Here is a 26,480-nt window from a genome sequence, read left to right on the forward strand (position 1 = left end):
CAATAGACTTAGAGAGGCACAGATAGGCAGAGCCCAGCCAAGGCTTGGGTGCCATGTAGGCTTGGTTAAGTGTCTTTTATGAATACAGCTTTGATTTAAAGCAGGACTGCACCTTGGTCAAGACCAGCAGCCAAATTCTTTGAATCACATTCTGGAGACTACATTCCAAAACACGTGTGAAGAGCCAAGACGAAAAGAATCTTCTGGCTGGCTTTTTCATTTCACATCGATGTTTTCAATTAAATGGAAATGCAACATAATTCAGTATATTTAATACCAGATAAGATGTGGAGAATCTTGGCCCATCGAATTACCAAGAGTTGAACACAACTGAGTGGATAACACATCATTATCATCATCACCACCTATTTCACATCTTCTATACTTTTTCTCCCGGTCACCTTTTGAGAAGGCCACAACCGAAGCTTTTTTAAGAAGGCCATTTGTGCCCCTGGAGTTCAGATGGCACAGCACTGTTCGGTGGCCATGATTTCCATCATTGTCGTGAGGATTTCCGTTCCTGCACTCCTCCCCATAAAACCTCTGAAATCAGAAAGGGGCCACCTGGCCAAAGAGGGCTTGGAAATTAAACCTCTTTTGCTTTTAATGGAGAAAGCCGAAGAATGGGCTGAAAGCATCAGCTCCACCCTTCGGAGGACTTCTGAGGTCAGGGAAGAAAGAGGTGGGATGGAGCTCCCTTCCTTTACAAGAGAGCCCTCGACTTACAACCATTTGCCTAGCGATGGTTACAACGGCACCAAAGAAAGGGACTTACAACTGGCATGTATGTGCAACAGTCACAGCATCCCAGGGACACCCGATCACCTTGCTAGGCAGCTTCTAACAAAGTAAAACGGGAGAAGCCCGATTTGCGTGAACCATTTAGGCCTGCGGTGATTGCTAAGCAACGGTGATACAAATGGCTGTAAAATGGAGCCACTTAACAACCGCTTTGCTTAGCAATGGAAATGTTGGTGGTAAGCAGTGGTGGAATTCAAATATCTAAACAACCGGTTCTCTTATTTGATGCAGGCCTGGGCTTTCCAGGTCTAGAACGGATTTCCGGAAGTGGCATCCATGCACTTCCGGTGGGCTGTTCTAGGCCTGGGAGGCCTCCTCCAGTCCTCCGAGGCCTAGACTGGACTTCTGGAAACCAGCCGGTTCTCCGAATGCAGCAAAATTTAGCTACCGGTTCTACTGAACTGATGCAAACTGGCTGAATCCCACAACTGGTGGTAAGTCAAGGACTATCTGTATCAAGGTGATGCAGGAGAAAAGTGCTGGCTTCTCTGCGGTGCCCCAGCGCACCCGGAATTAACGGAAACCTGTCCCCCCTGAATCTCCTGGTCTCAATGGGGTCAGCTAAAGGGTGTTGCACCCGCAGGCCAGGAAGGGACCCGGGGCTGTTGATGCAAATCAGGGCATGATGTGAGATGTCAGGATGCCAGCTTTTCCTGGGCTGCTTCTCAAGCAAAGACGGGGGAGTTTTGCCAGTAGGAGTACACAAGGAACCCTGTGAAGATGCTGTCAGTTTTCACGCTGGAGTAGAAGCCGGTGTACTCGCCCACCGCCACCTGCACCCAGACCTCATCCTCCGGCTCCAGCCGCACCAGGCTGCCTCCGGACAGGGACGTCGGCTTGGGCCAGTTGCCGTAAAATTGGAAGAAGGAAGCAACCGACTTGCCGTTCTTCATGATGTCAAACTGGAGGCTCATCCGGTAGACGGTGGCATGCACGGCGAAGTAGTAGAGCCCCGGGATTTCGCAGAGGAACTTGCCGGTGTTGCCATTGTAGTGGCCTTGCTCATTAATCAGGACGATGTCAAAGACGATGGGCTCGTCGGGCAGAGGGGGGCTGCGGGACTCGGAGCGCTTGGCGCTGAAGGCCGAACGGGGTGCAACTGCACACTCCCCCTGGGCCCCCTTCTCTCCCAGGAGCCCGTTGGTGCCAGGGCTGCCTGGCTCCCCTCGGGGGCCTGTCAGTCCTTTTGGGAGAAAAAGTAAAAGCAGAGTGAAGGTGAGAGCAAGAATGGAGGACGGAGCAGGAGTATGTGGCTCTTGAGAGGTTGGATTAAACGTAGGAGAAGGAAGGAAGGAAGGAAGGAAGGAAGGAAGGAAGGAAGGAAGGAAGGAAGGAGATGGGAATGAGAGGGAAGGAAGGAAAGGAAGGAAGGGAGGAAATGGGAATGAGAAGAAGGAAGGAAAGAAAGAAGGAAGGAAGGAGATGGGAATGAGAGGAAGGAAGGAAGGGAGGGAGGAGATGGAAATGAGGGGAAGGAAGGAAGAAGGGAAATGGGAATGAGAAGAAGGAAGGAAGGAAATGTGAATGAGAGGAAGGAAAGGAAGGAAGGAAATGGAAATGAGGAAGGAAGGAAGGAAAGAAGGAAGGAAGGAGGGAGGGAGGAGATGGAAATGAGGGGAAGGAAGGAAGGATGGATGGAGGGAGATGGAAATGAGAGGAAGGGAGGGAGGAAAGAAGGACTATGAAGGTGGAATAACAATTGCAGCACGTATTTAACCTGAGTCTGTACTATCCAAATGAGGTTCATCCACAGGGGTCAAAAAAGTCAAGACCACTCTCTAAAGCCTCACCTCTTTATAAAAAAAAGGGGGGGTTCTTCAGTTGTGCATTCACCCCCTCTCCGTCCTGATGCATAGACCCCTCTCCACCTAGTGGTGTTTGCCAATGCAATTATCTACCTATTACACACTATTGATTTTTTTTTTAATGATTTGCATTTGTCCTTCTCTTCCTTTGTTTGTTTTCACTTCCTTTGCCTGGGACACACATAACGTCTTTTTTTCTGGATCTATGCATGTGGATTTGATGCATGTCCCGCGCTCATTTGAAACCTCTTTCCTATATTGGAAACCTGTCATTACATTTCTGTTCTTATTTTTTTCTCCCCAGCCCTTGGGTGCAGAGGCATTCCCTCAGGAGATGCGGGGCTTATGAATAACATCTTTTCTCACCGATTTCTACCCTTAAATTGGGAGTCCCCAGCACTGGGCATTGCTGAGACAACAGCCCGATTTGGAAAAAAACAAACAAATTTATAAATTTATGCAGCCCAGCCTGCTCCAGAATCCTTAAACGATTTGATCCCAGCAGAAAAGCCAACTGATTTCCCGTCCCTTTTCTTACCTGGATGGCCAATTTCGCCCTTCTCTCCCTGCAGGCCTGCAGCCCCATCTCGTCCATCACGACCGTCCCGGCCGGGCAAACCCTGGTGGCCGTGAGTTCCAGGGGTCCCGGGGAGACCCGGCTGCCCTGCACACAAGCTGGGGATCTTGTTGTCTTCCAAATGAGCCGCCTCTTTGGCCAGGGCCAGGAAGAAGAGAAAGCGGGACAGCGTCCGCTCCATGTTCCTGAAACCTGAAGAATCAGAGGAATCACAAAGCTGGACACCGACCGTAAAGGTCATTTAGAATTTTAGATCAAGCCCGGCATGTCTGGGGGTGTCATTTTTGCATCCAAGCCCTAATCTTAGGATTAGCCCTGGCTGCTGTTATTGGAAAGTGGAAGAGGGAGGGAGGGGAGGGAGAGGGGGGGCATTGTTTAACATCCAGGTGCCAGGTTTGTGTCCTGTGTATGTTTTGTGTGTGTGCATGTGTTACAAGTTTGTGTGTGCGAAAGTGAGTGCGAGTGAGTGTGTGTGTGTATGGGGGGGGGCACAATAGCACTGTTTCTGCATGTCTGAATGCATGGATTTCTGTTAAAAAAAAAAATCAATTGTCTACCAGGCAGTGTTTGAGAGTTTTTGATTAGTTCATCAGGAAAAGCAGGGTTCCGCTTTTCCTTTAAAGCAGTGGTTCTCCACCTGTGGGTCGGGACCCCATTTGGGGTCGAACGACCATTTCACGGGGGTCGCCAAACCACGCTGTCTGCCATTTTTTTCCCCTTTCCCCTAGCTGTCCTACTCCCTCTTATTGGTGGCCACACCCACTTGGGGGTCACCACAACATGGGGAACTGTATTATGGGGTCACGGCATTAGAAAGGTTGAGAACCACTGCTTTAAAAGGACAGGGGAGCATCTCCGCCTCCTCCAGATTGGAGTTTAAAGGCTTTCCTGGCAGGTCAGATTTCCACCAGTGCCTCTCCTGGCATAAATTAACCCAAACATTGAAATTTGCAAAAAGTTTGATGGGAGAGGAAGAGGAAACTAATGAGGATTCCTTGACACACAACCCCCCCCTTCCCAAAATGCCTTCCAGCCAATCAGGACCAATCAGGGCTCCCTGGCATATTCGATTCCCCCCCCCCCTTCGCCGACCAACTACACGTGATGTCCTCCTTGCAAGCTTTGGCATCGTCTGGCGCTTCGGATGTTTCTGCATTTCCTGTGCTGAGTTTCAAGGCACAAGAAGCCAGGAGCAGGCTGGGACGAGCCGGCTGTGTTTCCCGATAGCAGCTGAGGAAGACTGGGGTGGGGGGAACACTGTGATGGAATTCAAATCAAATCAGCTGAGATAGATAGATAGATAGATTAGAGAGAGACAGAGAGAGAGGAAGGGGGGAAGAAAGGAAAGGAGGAAGGGGAGGGAGGGAGGGAGGAAGGAAAGAAAAGGAAGGAAGAAAGGAGAAAGAGAGGGAGGGAGGAAGAAAAACAAAGAAAAAAAGAAAGAAAGAAAGAAAGAAAGAAAGAAAGAAAGAAAGAAAGAAAGAAAAGAAAGAAAGAAAGAAAGAAAGAAAGAAGCTGTGGTTTTCTTTCAACCATTCTTGGTCTGTCTACTTTAGTCTCTCTTGCCCAAGTCCTACCTGGCAGGGAGGTGAGAATGCTAAAAAAAATTGGGGAAAAATCAAGCGGTGCCCTTAAGTTCTGCAGATAAAGGAACCGATGAAAGAAAGGCCAGAATGGGTAAGATATGAATCTCTTATATGGGGGGGGGAGAGAAGAGGGTCCTGGAGGAGTCATACTTAAGGACAAAGTAAACGCCAGAAGCCCCTTTTCTCCTGCATTCACTTTCCTTGCTTAATCCCCTTCCAAGATGCATTGTGATCAGCAAACCAATCAGCAAACTTTCTCCTTTTTCAGGTGGGGGGGGAGTGTACAAGACCGGGACCCCTGCCCACCCCTGCCAGAAGACCCTCTTATCCGAAGCAATGCAGCCTCAGCAAAATCCAAACCAGCCTTGTGCTGAGCTAGGCTCCCATCTTTCCTGATCAGCCTAGCTGGGAATGATAGGCTCTGCAGTCCACACCTCCAGAAAACCCCAACTGGGAAAGGTGGCCTCCTGCAGCCCCCCCAAGAGGAAAAGGGACCTCCAGCCCCAGCAGTGTCGGGGGTCCTCTTTGTACATGCACAGATTTGGGGACAGATTCCCCCTTACCTGGTTTCCCTTTGGGGTTTTTCTCTCCTTGCTTCTCCCGGGAGGAACAGACTTTCCGACCGGCCAGCTGGCTGCTTGAGGGCCTCTAGTGAGCTCCACCGGCCGGCCTTCCCCCCACCCCGGCTCCCTCCTCTCTCTTGGTCTCTCCTCCCAAACTTGCAAAGGAAACGAGAGACTTTGCCAAAAGCTACATTGCCAAGGAAGGAATGGATGGGGGTTTGAGTGGCGCAGCCGGGAGGCTGGGCGGGTGTGTGTGTTTGTGTGTGTGGGGTGGATAGGCACCCCAGCTGGATGTCCCTGGGATAGGTCAGAAGGAGAAGAGAAAGGAGTAAGGGGGGGAGGGGGTCAAGGATATGGGAAAAAGTCATGGACAAAGGGAAACCTTTAATGAAAATCTGTGTTTCTCAACCACGGTCACTTTAAGACCTGTGGACTTCAACTCCCAGAATTCCCCAGCCAGCTTTGACGTTTGAGTTGAAGTCCACAGGTCTTAAAGTGACCAAGGTTGAGAAACATTGAAATACAGGGTTGAGGATGTCAAGGAAAGGGGTGAAACACGGGGTCCCTTAGGGGTGCTTGCCCTTCCAAATCAACTTTGTCCTGTTTGTGATGGGCTATTACCCCTGCGGAGATCCCACAAAGGGCTGGAGTTACCTAATACTGTGTCCCTTGTTGAGAAAACACAGTGGCAGAGTTTCCTATCCCATGCATTGCCCTAAATCAACCGTCTTCATGTTTTGTGTCATGCCCTGGTCATAGAACATGCTACAATCACAGCAGGATTTTAACCACAAGCTCAGCCACAAACAACACAACCCTGTTGTAGCGTGCCCAGACAGCTGAGGTGTGCTGGAGTTTACACAGAAGGGTGTCTGCTTTTCTGGGCATCAGCTGTGAGATCACCGCCACGGAGCATGGGAAGAGGGCCTTTTGCTTACGGAGCGAACACAAGAAGCTTGTCAACGTGCATAGAAAAATAACGGGAAGCTTTTCCTGGCTGTGAGCCCAAGCAGGGTGGGGTCCCAGCATAAACACACACAGATTTCTGTCTGCAACCAGGGAGTCTAGCACCGAACGGCCTCCCGCTGAACAGAAGCAAGGAATGAAGCCTTGCAAACTGCTGAACGTAGGTTGTCAAGAGAGATTTTTGGCTTGGGTGTGAAAATGTGCGTAAGTGCATGCATACCTGCTTGCAATCAATGAGTTAAGATCAATCAATCAGAACAGAGTTGGAAGGGACCTTGGAGGTCTTCTAGTCCAACCCCCTGCTCGAGTAGGAGACCCTTACTATTTCAGACATCGCTGTCCGGTCTTTTCTTAAAACTCTCCAGTGATGAAGCACCCACAATTTCTGAAGGCAAGCTGTTGATTGTCCTCCCTGTTAGGAAGTTTCTCCTTAATTCCAGGTTGCTTCTTTCCTTGATAAGTTTCCATCCGTTGTTTCTTGTCCTGCCTTCTGGTGCTTTGGAAAATAAATTGACCCCCTCTTCTTTGTGGCAGCCCCTCAAATACTGGAACACTGCTATCCTGTCACCTCTAGTCCTTTTTTTCTCTAGACTAGCCAAACCCAAGCCCTGCAGCCGTTCTTCATATAGTCTCCAGGCCTTGGATCATCTCAGTTGCTCTTCTTTGCACTTTTTTTTCCAAAGTCTCAACATCTTTTTTGTAATGTGGCAACCAAACCTGGGTGCTTCTGCAGCATAGCTGCCCCTTCCATTTTTTCCCATGCCCCCCTTTGTCTGCCAATCATCAATGTCTGACGTTCAGCCTTGGAGGAACTGAAATGATGAGCCGAGGTGGCGCAGCAGTTAGAGTGCAGTACTGCAGGCCACTTTAGCTGACTGTGTTCAGCAGGTCAGCGGTTCAAATCTCACCGGCTCAAGGTTGACTCAGCCTTCCATCCTTCCGGGGTAGGTAAAATGAGGACCCAGATTGTTGGGGGCAATGTAAATATATATATACATTGCTTACTGGTGTACACCGCTTAGAGAGTGCTTGCACTTAAAGCGGTATATAAGTCTCATAAATAAATAAATAAATGGTGGCATTGACATGAAATGTTGCAGAGGAGAGGGGATCCTGTCAGCCCCTCCTTCCCATTCCCAGGGGGGTTTATTCCCCACCTCCAGGCAACTGGCAGGCCACAGACACTGGACCTGCTCAGGCTTCATAGCTCGGTTAGCCCGTAATGTGCTGCTTGGATGTTGCTCCCATCCTCTTGCAGGACACCTAGAAGTCATTCATTTGACCTTGCCCCCAGTGAGGGATATCTGTACCTTTTCTCCCCTTAAGCCAAGAAATAAAATCTATGCCCCTTGCTGGCTGACACATAGATCACGCGGTGTCACGTGTGTGCCACATATATCACACGTGCCTGTTCCACTATCAGCAGCCACGACCGCTTGGTTGTATTTTTTTATTGCTGCATGTGGCAATCAAGAGACGTTCTGGGTGTTTTTCAGCTGTGATAGCAACATCTGGATGAGGTCACTCCCTAACCATTGCAGACGTTGCTGTTGCCAGCTGTCTCCATGAAATTCCTCCCTGCTGTTGAGTGTGTGTCTCTGTGTGTTTCCCAGATGGGTGTGTTCTTCTGCTGAGGTCCATGGAGAGACATCAGATGGGCAAGGCAGTTCAAGCACCGCTGTTGACCAGAAAGGAGTCCAGGTCCACCCCCCCGTTTTCTGACCCCTTGCTCGACACAAGAAACAGAAAAAAAAAAAAATTCAAAAGGAGGCAAATTTGGCTCCTCTGGGTTCAGTCCTACAGAGAGGGACTGCATAGGTGAAGTCAGATTCCCCTTTTCTCAAAAGAAAATTTGGAAACGCTTTTGGTTCAGAGAGTCTCAAGAGAGAGACCTGAAATTGAAATGTGTGTGAAATCACAAGCCAGTTTTTAAAAGGATCCGCTTTCATGATGCCAGAAAATGTCACAGCTTCTATGATGTTATAATTACTTTTTTATTATTATTATTAACTTTAAATGAGTTTATAAAGCGTAATTGAAGTGGAAGCCTCTTCAGAGGGAGGCTGCCTGGCTGCTGCGGACCGATCTTGAAAAGAGCTAAGCAGGGTCAGTCCGTCGTTGGGCATCTTACTTCATGCGAGGCTGGGAAGGTGAAAAACCTCCCAGAAGATTTTTGGTTTTGCCAATAAGACATCACAGCTATTCCTGCAAAATCAGTGGGAGTTGAGAGAGATTGTCCGACTGCACAGCCATTGGCTAATGGAAAAGGCTGGCCCGTGAACTGTCGGGAAGTCGGAGGGTTATCTGTCAGAGATGACTTAGTGGAAGTTAGATCCCTTCCAACTTTATGATCTAGGATTCTCGGACAGAGAGATCCTGGATTCACTTCAACCTATCATTTAATAGAGCAGTGGTTCTCAACCTTTCTAATGCCGCGACCCCATAATACAGTTCCCCATGTTGTGGTGACCCCCAACCACTTATACATCACCGGGTGCCAGGGGTGTGGCCAAAGAAAAGGGGAAAAAAATGGCTGACAGCACATAACTGGACGGAGGCTACATAGAAATGGAATATGGAGAAGCCGACTGCTGTTAAAACTGTTATGGCTTATGTTGCTGGAACCGTGACTCTGTGAATGATGGGAACTGGGACGCTGGGTCTGACAACACTTGGATACCGGGAGGGGGTATTATAGGAAAAGGTTGAGTGGGACATTAGGGATGAGAATGGCGTGAATGGAACGCATGGACTCAATGTAAAGTTCGAACATAAGTACTAGCTGGATCGGGGCGTAGGTAGGGTGGAGGACTATCACGAGGCAGGTATGGGGAGGGGAACAGGTGGATTCCAGATGACCAATTAACCGTCAATTGGGGTGTGTACTCTGGGTGTGGTGGAGGAATGTATTTAGGGCAATGAATGGAGCTTCGTTCCAGTGCTAACTTAGTTTCAACATAGTGAATAAAGCTTGTTGAATATTGCAACGTTCTTGTTTCCTGGCTTTCACGAAGCACGGTTAGGACGTTCTGTTAGTTTGGTGACCCCCGTGAAATGGTCGTTCGACCCCAAATGGGGTCCCGACCCACAGATTGAGAACCACTGTGATAGAGGCAGAAGTGGAGTCAAGAAGGAGAGTCAATGCAGAGGACTTCAGGAGCAACTCCCTGGAGATACTTTGGGGAGCAAACCCATAAAAATTTGCTGTGAGATGAACAGATCAAAAGGTCTCCTGGACTGGGACGTCTCTTGGCTGCCTCCAACAGCCCCCCCTCCCTCCCTCCTTCTGGGCTGGGCACTGGGTGGGTGGGAGGGTGGGGGCCCTCAAGGCAAGAAGCACTCCAGAGGGTTGGTGGAGTCAGGCAGGATGTTGCAGTCCAAGGGCCAGAGGATTTCCAAGCGGGCCAGGGGCTTCTGGCAGTGCTCCTCTGCCCCCAGACACACGGATCGACAGGGCTGCAAGGTGCCCCCATCTGGGATGCACTTCGGGACGAAGAGGCTGCAGATTAGCAAGCGCAGGTGAGGGTAGCACCTGAGGTCCCGCAGCACCTGAAAATGAGGAGGGTGAGCTCTGTCAGGGGCTGGAATTTAGGAATTCCTTTGTTGTGGGTCTGAGCTTCTACGCACGGCACCAGCTGGAGGGACCGACACAATCACACAATTCACTAATGAAGAGAGTCCTTTGTTAGATTTCCTAGAAGTCATCCACTGAGCCCAACTTAAATTGTCCATGTGTTGATAGGGATGAAAGTTTGGAATTTGCTCTCCATGTGACACCCGCTCTGTGGAGATCGTGAGTCTCTCCCCAAGGGTGAACCCCTTTCCCCCTCTCTCAACCTTCCTGCCAGCCCGAGTCTGCCCTTGGCCTCACCATGTAGTCTTGAAGCAGCACCTCAGCACTCTGCTGATGGGGAATCATCAGCCAGATGTTGGGGAAGGAGGTGGAATTGTAGCTGAGACCTTGGCACATTTCTATCTTGATAGGTTCACAGGAGGCCTCTGCTACTAGTGGGAGAGAAGACAACATCTCAGAGAGTAACCAAAATACAATTGTACAGCGTTAAGTTGCCCTCTGCTTTCGGGGGAAGAAGACTACTTGCTTTGAAAATGAACATTTGTGAAAAATGGAGCCAGGTTGTTCTCCAGAATTCACATGTTGGATCTCCTGTTGGTGTCTCAGGTTGGTTTTTAGGTCTATTTATATTTATTTATTTATTTATTTCTAAAATTTATATGCCGCCCAATCCCAAGGGACTCATATTATTTAAAACAATAATATGACAATAAAACAATAAAATAAATACATTCATACAGCGTGTCCGATCATATCCCGCCCCCCCCCCCCCGGGGACATCAGCCCCAGGTCTGCCGGAACAGGAGAGTTTTAATGGCTTTCTTAAAGGCCGGCAGGGTGGGAGTAGTTCGAATCTCGGGGGGAAGTTGATTCCACCACGTCAGAGCCACCACAGAAAAGGCCCTTCCCCGAGGGCCCGCCAGCCGACATTGTCTGGCCGACGGGACCTGAAGGAGGCCCAATCTGTGGGACCTCACCGGTCTCTGGGAACTGTGCGGCAGTATGCAGTCCTGTAAGTAACCTGGTCCTAAGCCATGAAGGGCTTTAAAGGTGATAACCAACACCTTGAATTGCACCCGGAGACCCACAGGAAGCCAGTGCAGCTCGCGGAGGATAGGTGACATGTGGGCGTACCTTGGAGCGCCCACAATCGCTCTCACGGCTGCATTCTGAACCAACTGCAGCCTCCGAACACTCTTCAAGGGTAGCCCCATGTAGAGCGCGTTACAGTAATCCAGTCTTGAGGTGACAAGGGCATGAGTGACCGTGAGTAAAGCCTCCCGGTCCAAATAAGGCCGCAACTGGTGCACCAGGCGAACCTGGGCAAAGGTCCCCCTGGCCACAGCCGATAGATGTTGTTCCAAATTTAGCTGTGAGTCCAGGAGGACACCCAAGTTGCGTGCCTGCACTGAGGGAGGTAAATTTACCCCCCCCCCAGGACTAATGATGGACCATCAAGTTGACCTTTGGGAGGCAAGACCCAGAGCCACTCGGTCTTGTCAGGGTTGAGTCTAAGCCTGTTCACCCCCATCAGACCCTCACATCTTCCAGGCACCGGCACATTACATCGACTGCTTCACTGAAAGGACACGGGGTGGAGATATACAATTGGGTATCATCCGCGTACTGATGATACCTCCCCCCGTGTCGCCGAATGATCTCACCCAGCGGTTTCATGTAGATGTTAAAAAGGAGGGGGGACAGGATCGAGCCCTGAGACACCCCATGATCGAGGCGCCTAGGGGTCGATCTCTGTCCGCCCGCCAACACCGACTGCAACCTGTCAGAGAGGTAGGAGGAGAACCACCGCAATAAGGTGCCGCTCACCCCCACCTCTCCGAGACGACGCAGAAGGATACCATGGCCGATGGTATCGAAAGCCGTTGAGAGGTCAAGAAGCACCAGGATAGAGGAATAACCCCTATCCCAGGCTCGCCAGAGGTCATCGGTCAGTGCGACCAAAGCAGTCTCAGTGCTATAGCCGGGCCTGAAACCAGATTGAAAAGGGTCCAGATAATTAGTTTCATCCAAGGATCACAAGAGTTGGGATGCCACCACCTTCTCTACAACCTTCCCCACAAAGGGGAGGTTGGAGACAGGACGAAAGTTCTTCAAAACAGCTGGGTCCAGGGTAGGCTTCTTGAGGAGGGGCCTCACCACCGCTTCCTTTAAAGATTGCGGGAAAAACCCCTCCATCAAGGAGGCGTTGATTATCGCCTGGAACCAGCCTTGTGTCACCTCCCTACTGGCAGAAACCAGCCAGGAGGGGCACGGGTCCAATAAACAGGTGGCGGCATTCATTGCCCTCACGGCCTTGTCCACTTCATCAGGAGTCACAGGCTCAAACTCGCTCCAGATAACATGACTAAGACCAGCCCCCGGCAACTCGGTTCTGCTCAATATCTTGGGACCAGCCAGCTGAAGGCCAGGAGAAAAAGGAGGATGGTGGGCTGGGTGGGGGAGAGAGTGTAATTGACCCACCTAGGATGTTGGGGTGAGGTCACAGGTGAGGCCTGAACTGCGGACATTGCAATGCGTAATTCTGCAAATTGGCCAGACAGCTTGGTCCACGTAAGAGGACATTACTCACCCACTGATGCGGAAGAAATGCTGGTACAGTTGACTTCGTCACTTCCATCTGGACAGTTCCTCCAGCTGTCACACACGAATTCTTGGGCCACACACTCGCCATTTCCACAGACAAATTCTAGAGGTCCACATGTTTCTTGCACGGGACGATGGGCAGGTAAAAAGAGAAAAGAATTTAGAGAAAAGAATTCCCTGGACTTTTAAGATCAGTATTTCTCAACCTTAGCAGCTTGAAGATGAGTGGATTTCAACTCCCAGAATTCAAGGCTAGCTGGGGAATCCTGGGAGTCCACCCATCTTTAAGCTGCCAAGGTTGGGGAGCATTGCTTAAGATGGTGAAGATGTCTGCCCACATTGCCTTTCTGGCCTTTCTCTTTGAAGCCAGAGATTCCCAGAACAAATCCAGATTATTCTTGTGCCTTGCTTGAAAATAGCCACCTCAATTCTTCAGTTAAAAAAAAAAAAATCAGAGCATCTAGAAAAATGCACTGCAAATAGGACAGGCACAAAGCTCGGCCTTAGCATAAGCTGTTGGCTCCAGCACAGCCAGGAAACCCTTCACAAGTGTTTGTTCTCCACTTAGATTCACCGATTTGAAGTCATGGATTCATTGACGCCACACTGCCGCCTCCTTAATCTCAGCTGAGGTCCTGCAGAGGTGGCTGCCTGCAGCAGTGATTTATTAACTGTTGAGAACCTGAACTGCAAGTCTAGTGGCCATGCATGAAAGTTAAAAATTAATGTTTGTATCTTTCAAAGCTGCATTCTAGGCCACAGTTTACAGAAGAATGAACATTTTGTCCGATTAGATCACCTGCCCATGTGGCCGGCACCTTTAATACTTCTGCTGTGACTTTCTGGCCAACACTTAGGTTAATACAGTAGTTGATACAGGATATCCACTTACGCATTGCTTAAAAAAAGGAGAAAGGAATGGAAGGAAGTGCATCATGCCTTCAAGAGAATGCCAGGGAAGACACCAATTTAGGCTATGCCCTTGTTAGAGATTTGTACCATTTTATTGTGTTGTTCAGCAACCCCTTTGGTAATTTATCATAGAGGCTTTATATCGCTGAAGGGATGGTGGGGTGATGACCTTTGTTAAAGCAAGGTAGATAACATGCTGATATCAATGCATAAGCCTGCTGAAAATTGGAGATGACTTTTTTTGCTTTTGAGATTAGGCAACATCTGTATCAAGAATTTGCACCATTATCTATCCACCCTTGCATCTATCCATCCACCTATCCATCCATCCACCCATCAACCCACCGACCCATCCATCCATCCAACTATCCATCTACTCATTCATCAATCCCTCCATCCACTCACTCATCCCTCCCTCCTTCCCTCCCTTCATGCATCCATCCATCCATCATCGGTCAACAGCAGTGCTTCTTAACGTTGGCCACTTTAAGAGGGGTGGACTCCAACTCCCAGAATTCCTCTGGGAACAAGGCTGGCAATTGGAGTTCACACATCTTAACAGTTGCCAAGGTTGAGAAACACTGGTTTGTCTGTCTGTCTTTCTATCCAATTGTGTAATGGATGCATACTCTTTCTGCTTATATAAACACAACCCCACTCATCTTGTGGGTGGGGAGGAGTTTCTCCCTGCTCAGAAGGCCTTTTTAATTTGCCTGGGAAAATGGAACAATAATTACAGGAATCAAGAAACCAGAACTGTGTTCCATCTCAGAAAGAACAGGGCTTGTGAACAAGCAACCACAATGCTCCTCATGAGACTTGGATCGCGTTCAACCTTTCCCTGCTTGACTGGGTCACCTGAATAATTTATGTCCCTTGGCTGAGTCCCCTCTCTTGATGGGAAAACCCTCAGCACAGAGGGAAAGATCCAGCCATGGACATTTTTTAAAAACGCAGTTAGAAAGTGTGGGAGTCCTTGAGTCAAGGAAGAAGTGGTTGGCTGTTCTTTCTGGAGGGTCCTTGTTGCTGTCTAAGATTTGTCATCAGGGTTAGAATGGAGTGGGGTTTGTGGTGGTGGGGGGAGGAGGAGGAGGAGGGCTGTGGAGTCCTTGGAGCTCTCTGAGCTTAGTGGTTTTCTTGCAGATGTTTCATTACTCTACTAGGGAACATCATCAGTATACTACTACTGTCACATAGTTGGGTAAAGAAATGTCTGCAAGAAAACCACCACGTTCAGAGAGCGCCAAGGACCCCACAGTTCCACCCTGAGCTACAAATATCCTCTTCTCTTCTTTCTGCATTTTGTTTTTGTTTGGTTTATTTCCCAGGACAGCTTACCTATCCAATCACTAACCCTGCTTAGCTTCCAATTCCAGGTCAGATCTACCCTACTTATTTGGGGTAAGGTGCAAGCAGATAACTAACTGCATCCTTTAGCCTCAGCAGATTCCCCCATTACCTACTTTCACTCAGGTTGTGGGCCCGGTACATAGCAAAGAACCCATCATCCCCAATCTCCTCATCAGCCACGAACAGGACGGTCATGACGTGATGGGATGAAGTCAACACAGGAGGCATATTGGAGTTGCAGAACCTGCAGGGAGCAGGAAGGTTGAACTTAGTCCTGGAAATGTGAGGCGGGTCAATGCAACCAGGAACCTGGAGCCAAAATGAGTGTGTCCACCTGGATTGTTCCACAAGGAACACAAAGGGGTGGGTGAGTGTGCAAGATGACTTACTCACCGACCCATGAGGCTGCTGGTCCTCATGGCAGCACTGTCGTACACCTCCACAAAGTCGAAATTGCAATCTTCGTGGGACTCGAGGCTGAAGTTGTAGAATTGCAGCTGGATCACATGGCCCACGGGCACGGAGATGTGCCAGAGACAGATCTGGAAGAGAAGAAAAGTCCGGGAGATGAGCGGAGAGAGGCAGGATGGGGGGCTCCATGCTAAGACAGAGTGGTGTTACAAGGGTGGTGGTGGTGGTAAAAATCTGGAAGAAGGTCCCAAACCTTTTCTCCTAGCAGCCCCCTGAGTTTCTTTGAACATGCACGTGTCATTGGATGGAGGAAGAGGGGCATCAACACCAAGACCGGAAGCCAGGGGAACTGGACCTCTTGTCTTTTTTGAGTTTGAATCTTCATCGACGTGACCATGAAGAAGTAATCCAAAAGAGAGTCGGGACAGAAGGGTTTGGGTTTTTTGACCACAGAATCTTGGGTATGGGGCTGGGTTTTTTTTTCCCTATTCAGACTACATCACAGTATGAGGCCCATTTTTTTAAACAACCAAGGTTTAAATTTCCAAGTCAAAATTTCTCAGGCTCAAAATTTCTATCTACTGTATCTGTCTGTCTGTCTGTCCGTCCCTCCACCCACCTACCCACCCATCCACCCATATCTGTCTGTCTGTCTGTCTACCCACCCATGCATCCATCCACCCATCCATATCTATCTATCTATCTATCTATCTATCTATCTATCTATCTATCTATCTATCTATCTATCTATCTATCTATCTATCTATCCATCATCTCTCTCTGGCAGAGCCAAGTCCAATCCTGAAAGTCCATCCTTCTCCAGAAAGGGAGGCTGGGTGGGCAACTTATTGCTGAGTGATAGAGCTGGAAGGTGGGACTTCTGGGGCAAAATGGGTTTCCAAGGCCCAAGCTTGCCCTCCCCCCAAAAGTCTTTCCGCACCTGCAGATGTGGGTATGGTTTGGGGTAGTTTGGGGAGAAGAACTGTCCCTCCAGGCTGGTCAAGGTCCCACCACAACCTGGAAAGAGACAACCAACATCATATATCATCATGGATTTATATTGCTGGTTATATCTGCAATGGCCTGCAGTTCCTTTATTTTTCCAATTTCCTCTCTTCTCCTCCTAATGTGAGGCAGATTCACCGCAATGTTTCCTGCCCATGTGGGTACCATACCTGTATGCTTGGCGCTACAATTGGCTTCATCTCGATTGTCCTTGCAGTCCTGGTGATCGTCACACACAAAAGCTGGAAGGAGGCAAAGTCCCTGGTCACACAAGAATTCATCCCAGGAGCAGTTCTCTGGAATAAATATAGGCCTCTGGAAGTCAAGGAGTTAAAGGTTTAGATCAAATCCAGCCTATCTTGGAAATGGTTGTAATTGACTTGGCTCCCTTCTTCTTCAAGATACTTTGGGAAATGTAGCTTTGCAAGAGTATGAAGGAGAAACAGCAAGGAGAAAAGGGGAGAAGGAGGAGGAGGACATGGAGAAAGAAAAGTACTAATCCTGTAGTTGCTTGACTCGTGATAGTCATGTAACACTCATTCTTTATTTTACCTAATGTCAAAAGATTTTAAGCCAGCTTAAAAACTGCCATGCAAGCTGTCTTTTGTTTCCCCTCACCAATTTAGAAATTTCCCATGTTCTGAGGATAAAATTAGCCAATGCATCCATGTGACTGTGAGCAATAAATTAGTGCTGGGCTAATTGTGAATGTTAGGGCCGTTTTCCCATTTGGGAAAAGGGACAACCATTGTCTTTGTTTTGAGATAAATCAGTCTTCCCTTGGGCAGCTGATATCTGGAAAGAGGGCTGTATTCTGGGCCCGGGTCTTCTTCTCCAATCTCCATCCCCAACTATGTTGCATTTGATACTCAACAGTCTACATCTCTTTTAAAAGCTGATGCTAAGCTGTTTGGGGTCAGGGTGCTATATAGCTGGACATCAGAGGACATCTCAAGAAGATCAAAATATATTTGGGGTCATCTTTGGAGACCTGCTTTATATCTTCACTTCTCCACACTTTAAAGCAGGGGCCTCCAACCTTGGCAACTTTAAGACTTATGGACTTCCACTCCCAGAATTCCTCAGCCAGCCAAGTTGCCAAAGTTGGGGACCCCTTAACTGAGACAGCAACCGTATATAAAACACGTCTTCCATTTTTTTCCTATTTGACTAGCAGAGAGATCAGCTCTAACCCTTTCCCTGGTCATATTGGGCTCTTTTACTGCACTTATGGATTTAAATATTGTCTTCTTCTACCTCAGTGTTTCCCAAACTTGACAATTTTAAGGCATGTGGACTTCAACTCCCAGAATTCCACAGCCAGCAATGCTGGCTGTGGAATTCTGGGAGTTGAAGTCCACATGCCTTAAAATTGTCAAGTTTGGGAAACACTGTTCTACCTCAAGGATGTCAAACTCGCAACATCATGTGACGTGTCGCAACGTATTGCGACTTTTCCCCCATTGCCGGTAATGGGATGGGCACGGTTTTGGTGTGATGCATCCAGCCCAAGGGCTGGCAGTTTGACACCCTTGTTCTACCTGGTCAGTGGCTGTTTTTTTTCTTCAAAATGTCATTGGAAGTTGCATGGTTTCAGTCTCTTCAAAGTCATTCCCATTACTTCAGGGAGAGAAAATCAGGATATCATGTTAAAAAAAAAAAACTTCCCCAACTTTTTCCTCCCCCAAGCAAGTTTCCACCAGCCTCAAATTCATCCCTATTCAAGAAACAGCCAGCACTTACTTTCACTGGGGAGGATGGCCCGGTAGCTGGCTGTGAACCCCGAAGGAGCAATATTATCATTGGACACAAAATCAACTTTAATCTGGTTAGAGTTGGTGTTGATCGTCGCTGGGGCTACCGTGCCACAGTACCTGTAAAAGTCACCAGGTGAGCAAGGGAGCAAGGAGTGGTGGACTCCCTCCTTCCCCCTGGAAAGATATCTGCAAGTAGTTCTCACTTAGTGACCGTTCACAGTTGTGATAATATTGAAAAAATAACTTCACAACGACCAGTCCTCATATTTACAAACCACACAGATCTGCACAACAAAACTGAAAAAGATCACAAGCACTGTTGTGATTGCACTTAGTGGCTTGACTTCTACTTTTCCTTTGATTCTTTCAGGCCTGACCACCCCCTCCGTCAGGTATTCTCCGTTGTGGAACGTAGTTAGATTTTAGGACTGAAGAAGACAACACCAAAGTGGGCAAAACGATGCATTGGATTATTTTTCATGTCAATGTGCTTGTAAACAAGAGAAATTAAGGAGAGGTGAGGTTTTTTTTTTATTACCAATTAAAAACTATCCTTCCAAGGGGATTTATAAGGTTCAAAAGCAAAATGCAGAAAAGTAATGACATTTGAAAGATTAGGACATCCCATTTGAGACAACGAGCATGGAGGTTAATTGCCTCCTGCTCGTTCCTTATTAATCTTGGAGGATTTGATTGGCTCTTAGTGGATTGGACGGTATAAAAATAAAACGAATGTACAAATCAATGAATAAGTAACCCAGCATTTACAATTCTCACCACCAGAGGGCCTATCAGCAAGAATAAACAATCTTCCTTAGCGTTTGTCCTATTTGGTTACTGGATCTGTTTTTTTGCATTGCTCTTATCCAGTTCAACAGTGAAGCCCTTAAAATGCAGATGGTTTCTGGATGTTGGCTTGATGTTTCAATCATTTGAATGGAGGATCTAGGAAGCTAAAGTCCAACCCATTTGAAGGGCCCCAGATAGTAGCTAAACGCACATGGATACACAGAGAGATTCAGGCCTCCAACCCATCTGGTTGACCCACAGTAGCAGCTAAACACATATAGACACACAGAGAGGTCCAGGCCTTCTCCTCTTGGAGGCATGCTACTTACCTAGTACGCCCATCCCAAAGGGAGAGACTATCTGGTTCCTCGTAGATCTCCAGCCGATTATAGAAGCAGAAGTCCGAGGCTTCCACATCCAGACTTTCTATTTTCAGCTGAATCACCATCCCCATCTTCACTTGGATGTGCCAGTGGCAGAGGATGTTAGGTGGGTATGGATCGGGATAGTTGGGAGAGCTGAAGGTGCCCTTGGCGCCTCCAAGTTCACCTCCACACACTACAAAAGAAGAAGGTGGAGAATGAAACAACCATTTAGAGAAGCACATCTTAAGTTAGAGCAGCAGCTTGGTTAGACTCAACTGAAGAAGACCAGGCAAGGAACATCTTCATAACCTCATCTCTTTCAGAGATGTGAAGGCACAGCCTTCATCCTCCACCAGCCCGGCTAGTGAGGACAAGTCAAACACACGTTTTGCAAAAAACAAAAAAACAAAACAAAAAAACAAAGCTCAGTGTGTGTTGTGAACATGGTTGGGAAGTTTACAAAGAAAGGCACCGTGAGGACACAGCCTAGAGTCAGCCAAGGTAAATACTTTCATGATGTTCTCCAAATATTGGACTGCAGTTTCTAGCATTGGCCAGGCTGGGTAGGAATGATGGTGAGTAGACACCATTCAGAGGACACCACATCAGATTGATGGATTGATTGATTAAGCTCATAGTGTGTTGTGAGCTTATTTAGTGCATGGCATAGAGCAGGGGGTGTCAACCTATGATCCATGGATGCCGGGGGCCCCCGCAATATCATCACGGGGTCCATGAAAGTATGAAGAAATTTTATTATTTAAATCTTGAGTTAAGTAGTCTTGGGGGATCCATGGTCATGGTCCGTGGCCACAAAGGGTATTTAAAGGGGGTCCATGGTAGAGAAAAGGTTGAGCACCACTGGCATATAACACATGGATAACAGTAATAAAATTATGTAGAAGGAGCACATAATACTATGGTACATATGTGATGGTAATGTGTAGTCCATCTTGTAAGGTTTGAGGAATTCAAGAAATTATATATAAGCTATAGGCTACATTTTAAAATACACTGATTCATAAGAATGGAATAAGTGTTCTATATATTACTCTCTAGGCTATTCATCCAATGAAGTCAAGTCTTTGTTAGTTGGAGAAAGTCTGTTTTTCGTTGTCAGCTCTCAAACGGCAGCTGGCCTCTATGTGGCCCGGGGTCTGGCTTGGAGCACCACAATCACAACCCCCAGGTCAGAGAAACCAGGTGAGAGAAACAGCCTCAGCAGCAACCAGTACTCACGGACTCCTGGTTTTGTGGTTCTCTGCAGCTCTGGTTGGGATGGGGAAATGGTGGAGGCAGGGTCCCCAGAAGCCCCCCTGACTGAGGAGAAGGTAGCATTGGCGACGTTGTGCCCAAGGAAAGTCTCAAGAGTGGGCTTACTTGGAGGAGAGGACTTGAGCTCTGCCTCCAAGGGAAGAAAAAAAGCAAGAGAGAAATTGTTGAGGAAAAGAATAAAGACAGCAACATTAAGACAAATTTGGTCTCGACAGCTGCATTCCTCAGTTCTTCCCCCCCCCCCACCTTTTTCAGCCTGGTTCGTCTACAACAAGACTCCTGAAAGTCAAAATGTGCCTTTTTAAAAAATAACAAAATTAAAGAACAAGGACTAATACCTGAGACTTAAGCTTTTGGAGAGAATTAATCACTCTGAGTCATGAACCTGCCAAGAAATCCACCCTTTACCACAACCCCTATTTTATACCCCACCACCTGCAAACAGGATCCTTGCCTGCTGGGAGACAGGAGTTTAGGCGAGAAGGGAGTGGGGCAGTCCCATTCACCCAGTCATCTTCCCATTCCCAGTCCCGTTCTCCCAGTTCGGCTCCCACCCACTTCAGCTGGGTTGGCTAATAATGGAAAAAGGAGTTGTCGTTTGCTCATGGGAAGCCAACAGATCCATTGCTCAGGGCAATGTTCTTCAACCTTGGCAGCTTGAAGACGGGTGGACTTCAATTCCACCCGTCTTCAAGGAACACTGGCTTAGAGCTGCATCCACACGGGGTGGAGGAAGAAAGGATGGCTCTTCAAGACCAAGGTCCACTAGAAGATCTGATGGACATCTGCCCATGTAGCTGCTGACTTGGAGAGAACTGGCTTTTCCAGCCTATTTGGGCCTGAAAATAAATTCCTCTGTGTGTTCAAGAGTGTTGACGTCCTAGAATTAAAGTGCAAGGCCTTTGGGGTCTAGGTAGCAGGAAAGGAGCAAAGGGCAGACCCAGCCCAGATGCCCTGCCTTTGTTACCCACACAGCTTCAGGGAGACATCGTGGTGGCCACCACCGGCTTCCCCCCAAAGCAAGCCCGTATTGGCCCAGAATGGGCTTAAATTGCAGGAATGCCCCTCCAAAACCCCACCCCTCATTCCCAAACTTACGGTAGGTGACTAGGATGCCTACAAGCAAGGCCAGGAGGAGGAGCAGCAGAAGGCTTAGGACGGTCACACAGAACCAGGAAAATTTGCAGTCTGGCTGGAATTTCTTGCTGGCTGCCTCTCGCACTTGCTGAGCTGCAGGGGGAGAGGCAGGCTGGCCATCATGTACCTCTACCTACTGGCAGATCGACCTCCCACTCCCTGCCTGGCTGTTCCGATGACCTCTTGTGATAGCCCCAAGAAGGACTTCTGGAGGAGAGACTGGAGCAGAAGGCTTTTTACATGTTGCTCTAAATGGTTTCAGAAATCCAGCCAAAAGCCGAAGAAAATCTTGCTGGACTTGGGGATTTTTCCTTCCTTCCTTCCTTCCTTCCTTCCTTCCTTCCTTCCTTCCTTCCTTCCTTCCTTCCTTCCTTCCTTCCTCCCTCCCTCCCTCCCTCCCTCCCTCCCTCTCTCCTTTCTTTCCCCTCCTTCCGTCCCTCCCTCCCTCCCTCCTTCTCTCCTTTCCTTCTCCTCCCTCCCTCCTTTCCTTCCCCTCCCTCCCTCCCTCCCTCCATTCCTTCCTCCCTCCCTCCCTCCCTCCCTCCCTCCTCTCCTTCCCCTCCCTCCCTCTCTCCTTTCTTTCCCCTCCTTCCATCCCTCCCTCCCTCCTTCTCTCCTTTCCTTCCCCTCCCTCCCTCCCTCCCTCCATTCCTTCCTCCCTCCCTCCCTCCCTCCCTCCTCTCCTTCCCCTCCCTCCCTCTCTCCTTTCTTTCCCCTCCTTCCATCCCTCCCTCCCTCCTTCTCTCCTTTCCTTCCCCTCCCTCCCTCCCTCCCTCCATTCCTTCCTCCCTCCCTCCCATCCTCTCCATTCCCTCCCTCCCTCTATTCCTTTCTTTCCCCGCCTTCCATCCCTCCCTCCCTCCCGTCCTTCTCCTCCTTTCTTTCCCCCCTCCTCCCTCCCTCTCTCCATTCTTGCCTCCCTCACCTCCCTCCCTCCCTCCATTCCTGCCTCCCTCCCTCTCTCCTTTCTTTCCCCTCCTTCATCCCTCGCCTCCCTCCCGCCCTCTCTCACTTTCCTTCTCCTCCCTCCCTCCTTTCCTTCCCCTCCCTCCCTCCCTCTTCCTTCCTCCCTCCCTCCCTCCCTCCTCTCCGTCCCCTCCGCTCCCTCTCTCCTTCTTTCCCCTCTTCCATCCCTACCCTCCCTCCCTCTCTCCTTTCTTCTCCTCCCTCCCTTCCTTTCCGTCCCCTCCTCCCTCCCTCCCTCCTTTCCTTCCTCCCTCCCCTCCCTCCCTTCCGCCCTTCCCCTCCTCCATCTCCCTTGCTCGCCGTTCTTTCCCCCATCCTCCGTCCCTCCTCCCTCCCTCCTTCTCTCCTTTCCTTCTCCCTCCTCCCTCCTTTCCTTCCCCTCCCTCCCTCCCTCCCTCCATTCTTCCTCCTCCCTCCCTCCCTCCGCATCCTTCCCCTCCCGCCCTCTCTCCGTGTCTTTCCCCTCCTTCCGTCCTCCTCCCTCCCTCCTTCTCTCCTTTCCTTCTCCTCCCTCCTTTCCTTCCCTCCCTCCCTCCCTCCATTTCCCTTCCTCCTCCCTCCCTCCCGCCCCCCGCCTTCCCCTCCCGCCCTTCCTCCTTTCTTTCCCCTCCGTCCGTCCCTCCCTCCCTCCTCCTTCCTCTCCTTTCCTTCTCCTCCCTCCCTCCTTTCCTTCCCCCTCCTCCCCCCTCCCTCCATTCCTTCCTTCTTTCCGTCCCTTTCCCTCGTCCCTCCCTCCCTCCCCCCTCCCTCCCTCTCTCCTTTCTTTCCCCTCCTTCCATCCCTCCCTCCCTCCCTCCTTCTCTCCTTTCCTTCTCCTCCCTCCCTCCTTTCCTTCCCCTCCCTCCCTCCCTCCCTCCATTCCTTCCTCCCTCCCTCCCTCCCTCCCTCCCTCCTCTCCTTCCCCTCCCTCCCTCTCTCCTTTCTTTCCCCTCCTTCCATCCCTCCCTCCCTCCTTCTCTCCTTTCCTTCCCCTCCCTCCCTCCCTCCCTCCATTCCTTCCTCCCTCCCTCCCTCCCTCCCTCCTCTCCTTCCCCTCCCTCCCTCTCTCCTTTCTTTCCCCTCCTTCCATCCCTCCCTCCCTCCTTCTCTCCTTTCCTTCCCCTCCCTCCCTCCTTTCCTTCCCTCCCTCCCTCCTCCCTCATTCCTCCCCTTCCTTCCCTCCCTCCCTCCCTCTCTCCTTCCCCTCCTCCCTCTCTCCTCTTTCCCCTCCTTCCATCCCTCCCTCCCTCCCTCTCTCCTTTCCTTCTCCTCCCTCCCTCCTTTCCTTCCCCTCCCTCCCTCCCTCCCTCCATTCCTCCCTCCCTCCCTCCCTCCCTCCCTTCCATCCTATTTCTTTCGCCTGCCTGTCTGCCTGCCTGCCTGGTGGACTTCAACCCCCATGTTTCTCACTCACTCGGACCAATTCCCACAATCCCCCTAGGCAGTGTAGCTCTAAATCCTGCTGGCCTGGAGAGATGGCAGTTGGAATCAAGCTTTGGGAAACCACTGCAATAGAAATGTGAGCCAACGACTCTGGAATGATGGGACTGCACCACCAAACCATCTCCTCTGTAACTATTACGCTTAACAGGCGAATATCCCATCTTTGCATCAGTACAACTCAAGGCAAGATACACAATGCTCTCTTTTCCTAACAGCAACTCCCTGCTGCGGTGGTTTGGGCTAAAGAAGACTTGAACTCATAACCTCTCGGTTTCTAGTCCAGCCTCTTCACTTTAACACCAAACCGGCTGTCCCTGTCTTGCTTGTCCTGTTGTCCTGTCTCAGCGCCCCTCCGAAACATGGACCTATCGATACCAAATCCATTGGCGGTGAGTTTGGCATCACTGCTCTTCTCCTCCTCCAGCTGGTTCTGGGCCAGAGCCTCGCCGTCCTCCTCAAACACAGGATTGGAGAACGCCGTCAGCAAGTTCGGTGGCAAAGACAACATGACAGTCTCCTGGGGCATAAAAAGGGGGCATTTTCAATCCATTGGGTCTCCTGTAGTCTCCTCGCCCTTTTAAGTAACTCTTTGGTTTTTTTTCTTGCAAGCCAGTTTTGGCATTTTGGAGCAGACAGAGGAGTCTCCCTCCAACAGTTCCAAATAATAAAGCACGCTTTGGGACTGAGCAGCCCACAAAATGTCAATTAAACCCACCAAGCAGCGGAAGAAGCCGGAACGAAAATACTGTACACAGCCCTAACCATGTTCCGACTTGGAACGGTGAAATGTTTGGAATCTCTGATTGCCAAGCCAGAAAATCTGGTTTGCTCCAGAAAAAAAAAGGCAGGGGCTCATCAAATGCAATTCTGTCTCTTCTTTAAGCTCGGCAGATTGATATGTCTCAAGCCCTGATAACCTGGCTTCCCACAGAGAGAGAGAACGTGCTGGATCCTCTCTTACATTCTTGGTCAATGTGATCACTGGTTTTCGCAGAAATCATCAAGGGAGCAAGCAAACTCTCTTTTCCCCAGTAAACTCAGCCCTTAAGGGGTCAGGATCTGTTGCAAGCAGCCGATGGCTGGGCTGGACACCTTCCAGTGTAGCAATAATGCTTGTGGCATCACCTTGCAAGGTTGGCTTGTAGGATTACTGTCTGTCTGTCTGTCTGTCTGTCTGTCTGTCTATCCATTTCTTTATATCCCACAATATTTTACAAATAATTCATGGTGGCAAACATATCCAACACCCCTTCTTCCTATTATCCCTCCAACAGCAATCCTATAAGGTGAGTTTGGCTGAGAGAGAGTGACTGGCTCAAAGTCCCCCAGCTGGCTTTCATGCCTAAAATGGGACTAAGCTGGGACTAGAACTCACCGTCTCCTGGTGACTGGCCCAAAGTCACCCATCTGCAGTTTCTAGCCTGATGCCTTGACCCCCCAGGCCAAACTGGCTTTTTGTCCATATCACAATTATGGCATCAGACCAAAAGCCCCAAGGACACAGTCTGGACCTGAAGCTGGAATTACTTTGATCACTGTCCCATCTCAGCCATGCTACTAGGCTGAACCTCAAGGGTGCCCCAAGTGGTATCCACTGCAAGATCTTGCCTCTTCTCCAAAATTTTAGGCATCCCTTTTTGTGCCTTGCCACAACTTTCTTCAACTGCTCCAAACACAAGTGAGGCCAATCTTTGCACTGAACAAAGGCAACCCTTGCTTATTGTGCTGTTAAAATGTTTATCTGCCCTCTCTTAACCTTCTTATTGCCATCGTGTTAGTTTTCCAGCTAGGAACAGAAGTGGAAATGTAATCTCTGGTTAAAAATCTGCAAGGCCAACATTTCTATCATCCTAAGTAACCCTCTCCAAAGGAAGTTGGCTTCTCATGATGTGCTGCTCGCCACAAGGTCCCTTCCTCTCCAGGGATGTGCACTCTAACAAAGTATAATTTCCAGAGATCCAGGAAGTGAACACACCAGAAGACTGAAACCGGGGGTGGGGTGGGGGGAAGAGCTATATTTATGGAGATTTCAGCATGGCTTTTCAAATTTCCCCTTAGGGAAGGGGTTAGACAAAATCTTTGGGTGTTTCCCTAATGGGGGTTCCATAGGATGTTACAAAAAAAGATCAGTATGATGGCCACAATCATGCAACACACAAAAGGATGGACAGTGGACCTCCCTGATCCCCGTTGGTTGGTGACGTGGAGCTCAAAGCATCATCAAAGCAGCTGGTCTGTGCATACCTGGTTTTGATTCAGTGCCTCCGGGTGACAGATGGCCTTGGTGAAGTCCTTCATTACCAAGAAGGAGATTGGGGGATACGTGGACAGGATCCCTGCCTGTCTGGGGCTGCCACATGTTCCCCCCTCTTGTGGCATCTGGCTTTCTTCAGTGGCAGATCTTCCAGGAAACTTTTGACCTTCACTGCATGGACCGAAAGTTCTTCTCCTTGGTAAAAGATGTCCAAAGGGCGAGATGGGGCTGCAAATTGATGGATTTTTTTCTCCTTCCCGGAGAAGGTGATGGGTTGATTCAACCAACCGGCCCTAGATCTTGTTTTCAAGACCACAGCCCATTCCTGGCCAACAGAGCCTTGGGAAAAGGGACTTGTTAA

General features: G+C 49.3%; 2 protein-coding genes across 4 annotated transcripts; both read right to left on the bottom strand.

The window, feature by feature from the left end:
* Nucleotides 1–1,132: 1,132 nt before the first annotated feature.
* C1QTNF5 (C1q and TNF related 5) lies at nt 1,133–5,649 on the bottom strand. Its single transcript, XM_039350625.1, has 3 exons — nt 5,333–5,649; nt 3,145–3,375; nt 1,133–1,984 (listed from the first exon to the last, which is right to left on the bottom strand). Exons 2-3 carry the CDS (start codon nt 3,362–3,364, stop codon nt 1,467–1,469), a joined length of 738 nt encoding a protein of 245 aa, XP_039206559.1. The 5' UTR covers nt 3,365–3,375; nt 5,333–5,649; the 3' UTR covers nt 1,133–1,466.
* Nucleotides 5,650–9,152: 3,503 nt separating this feature from the next.
* Nucleotides 9,153–26,480, bottom strand: LOC120311290 (membrane frizzled-related protein). 3 transcript variants are annotated; one of them, XM_039350628.1, is made up of 13 exons: nt 26,110–26,480; nt 24,241–24,382; nt 21,439–21,570; nt 20,305–20,466; nt 19,030–19,258; nt 17,898–18,028; nt 16,325–16,396; nt 16,090–16,166; nt 15,132–15,280; nt 14,852–14,982; nt 12,463–12,597; nt 10,170–10,303; nt 9,153–9,847 (listed from the first exon to the last, which is right to left on the bottom strand). In XM_039350628.1, the coding sequence occupies exons 1-13, from the start codon at nt 26,242–26,244 to the stop codon at nt 9,623–9,625; spliced, it is 1,854 nt and encodes a 617-aa protein (XP_039206562.1). In that variant the 5' UTR covers nt 26,245–26,480; the 3' UTR covers nt 9,153–9,622. The 3 variants fall into 3 exon arrangements, with proteins under 3 accessions (XP_039206562.1, XP_039206561.1, XP_039206560.1); XM_039350627.1 differs by having other exon boundaries at nt 10,170–10,300; nt 16,325–16,450; XM_039350626.1 differs by having other exon boundaries at nt 16,325–16,450.

Source organism: Crotalus tigris, unplaced genomic scaffold, assembly GCF_016545835.1.
Source record: "Crotalus tigris isolate CLP2741 ecotype Arizona unplaced genomic scaffold, ASM1654583v1 scf7180000018340.3345759, whole genome shotgun sequence".
Taxonomy (NCBI): Eukaryota; Metazoa; Chordata; class Lepidosauria; order Squamata; family Viperidae; genus Crotalus; species Crotalus tigris.

Coding starts and splice junctions, on each gene's coding strand:
- C1QTNF5 (XM_039350625.1), bottom strand. CDS start 3,364: ATGGAGCGGACGCTGTCCCGCTTTCTCTTCTTCCTGGCCCTGGCCAAA. Junction 1,985..3,144: donor GGGCGAAATTGGCCATCCAG/GTAAGAAAAGGG, acceptor TTCTCCCAAAAG/GACTGACAGGCCCCCGAGGG.
- LOC120311290 (XM_039350626.1), bottom strand. CDS start 26,244: ATGCCACAAGAGGGGGGAACATGTGGCAGCCCCAGACAGGCAGGGATC. Junction 20,467..21,438: donor AGGCATCCTAGTCACCTACC/GTAAGTTTGGGA, acceptor CCTTGGAGGCAG/AGCTCAAGTCCTCTCCTCCA. Junction 16,451..17,897: donor GGCCATCCTCCCCAGTGAAA/GTAAGTGCTGGC, acceptor TATTTATTCCAG/AGAACTGCTCCTGGGATGAA.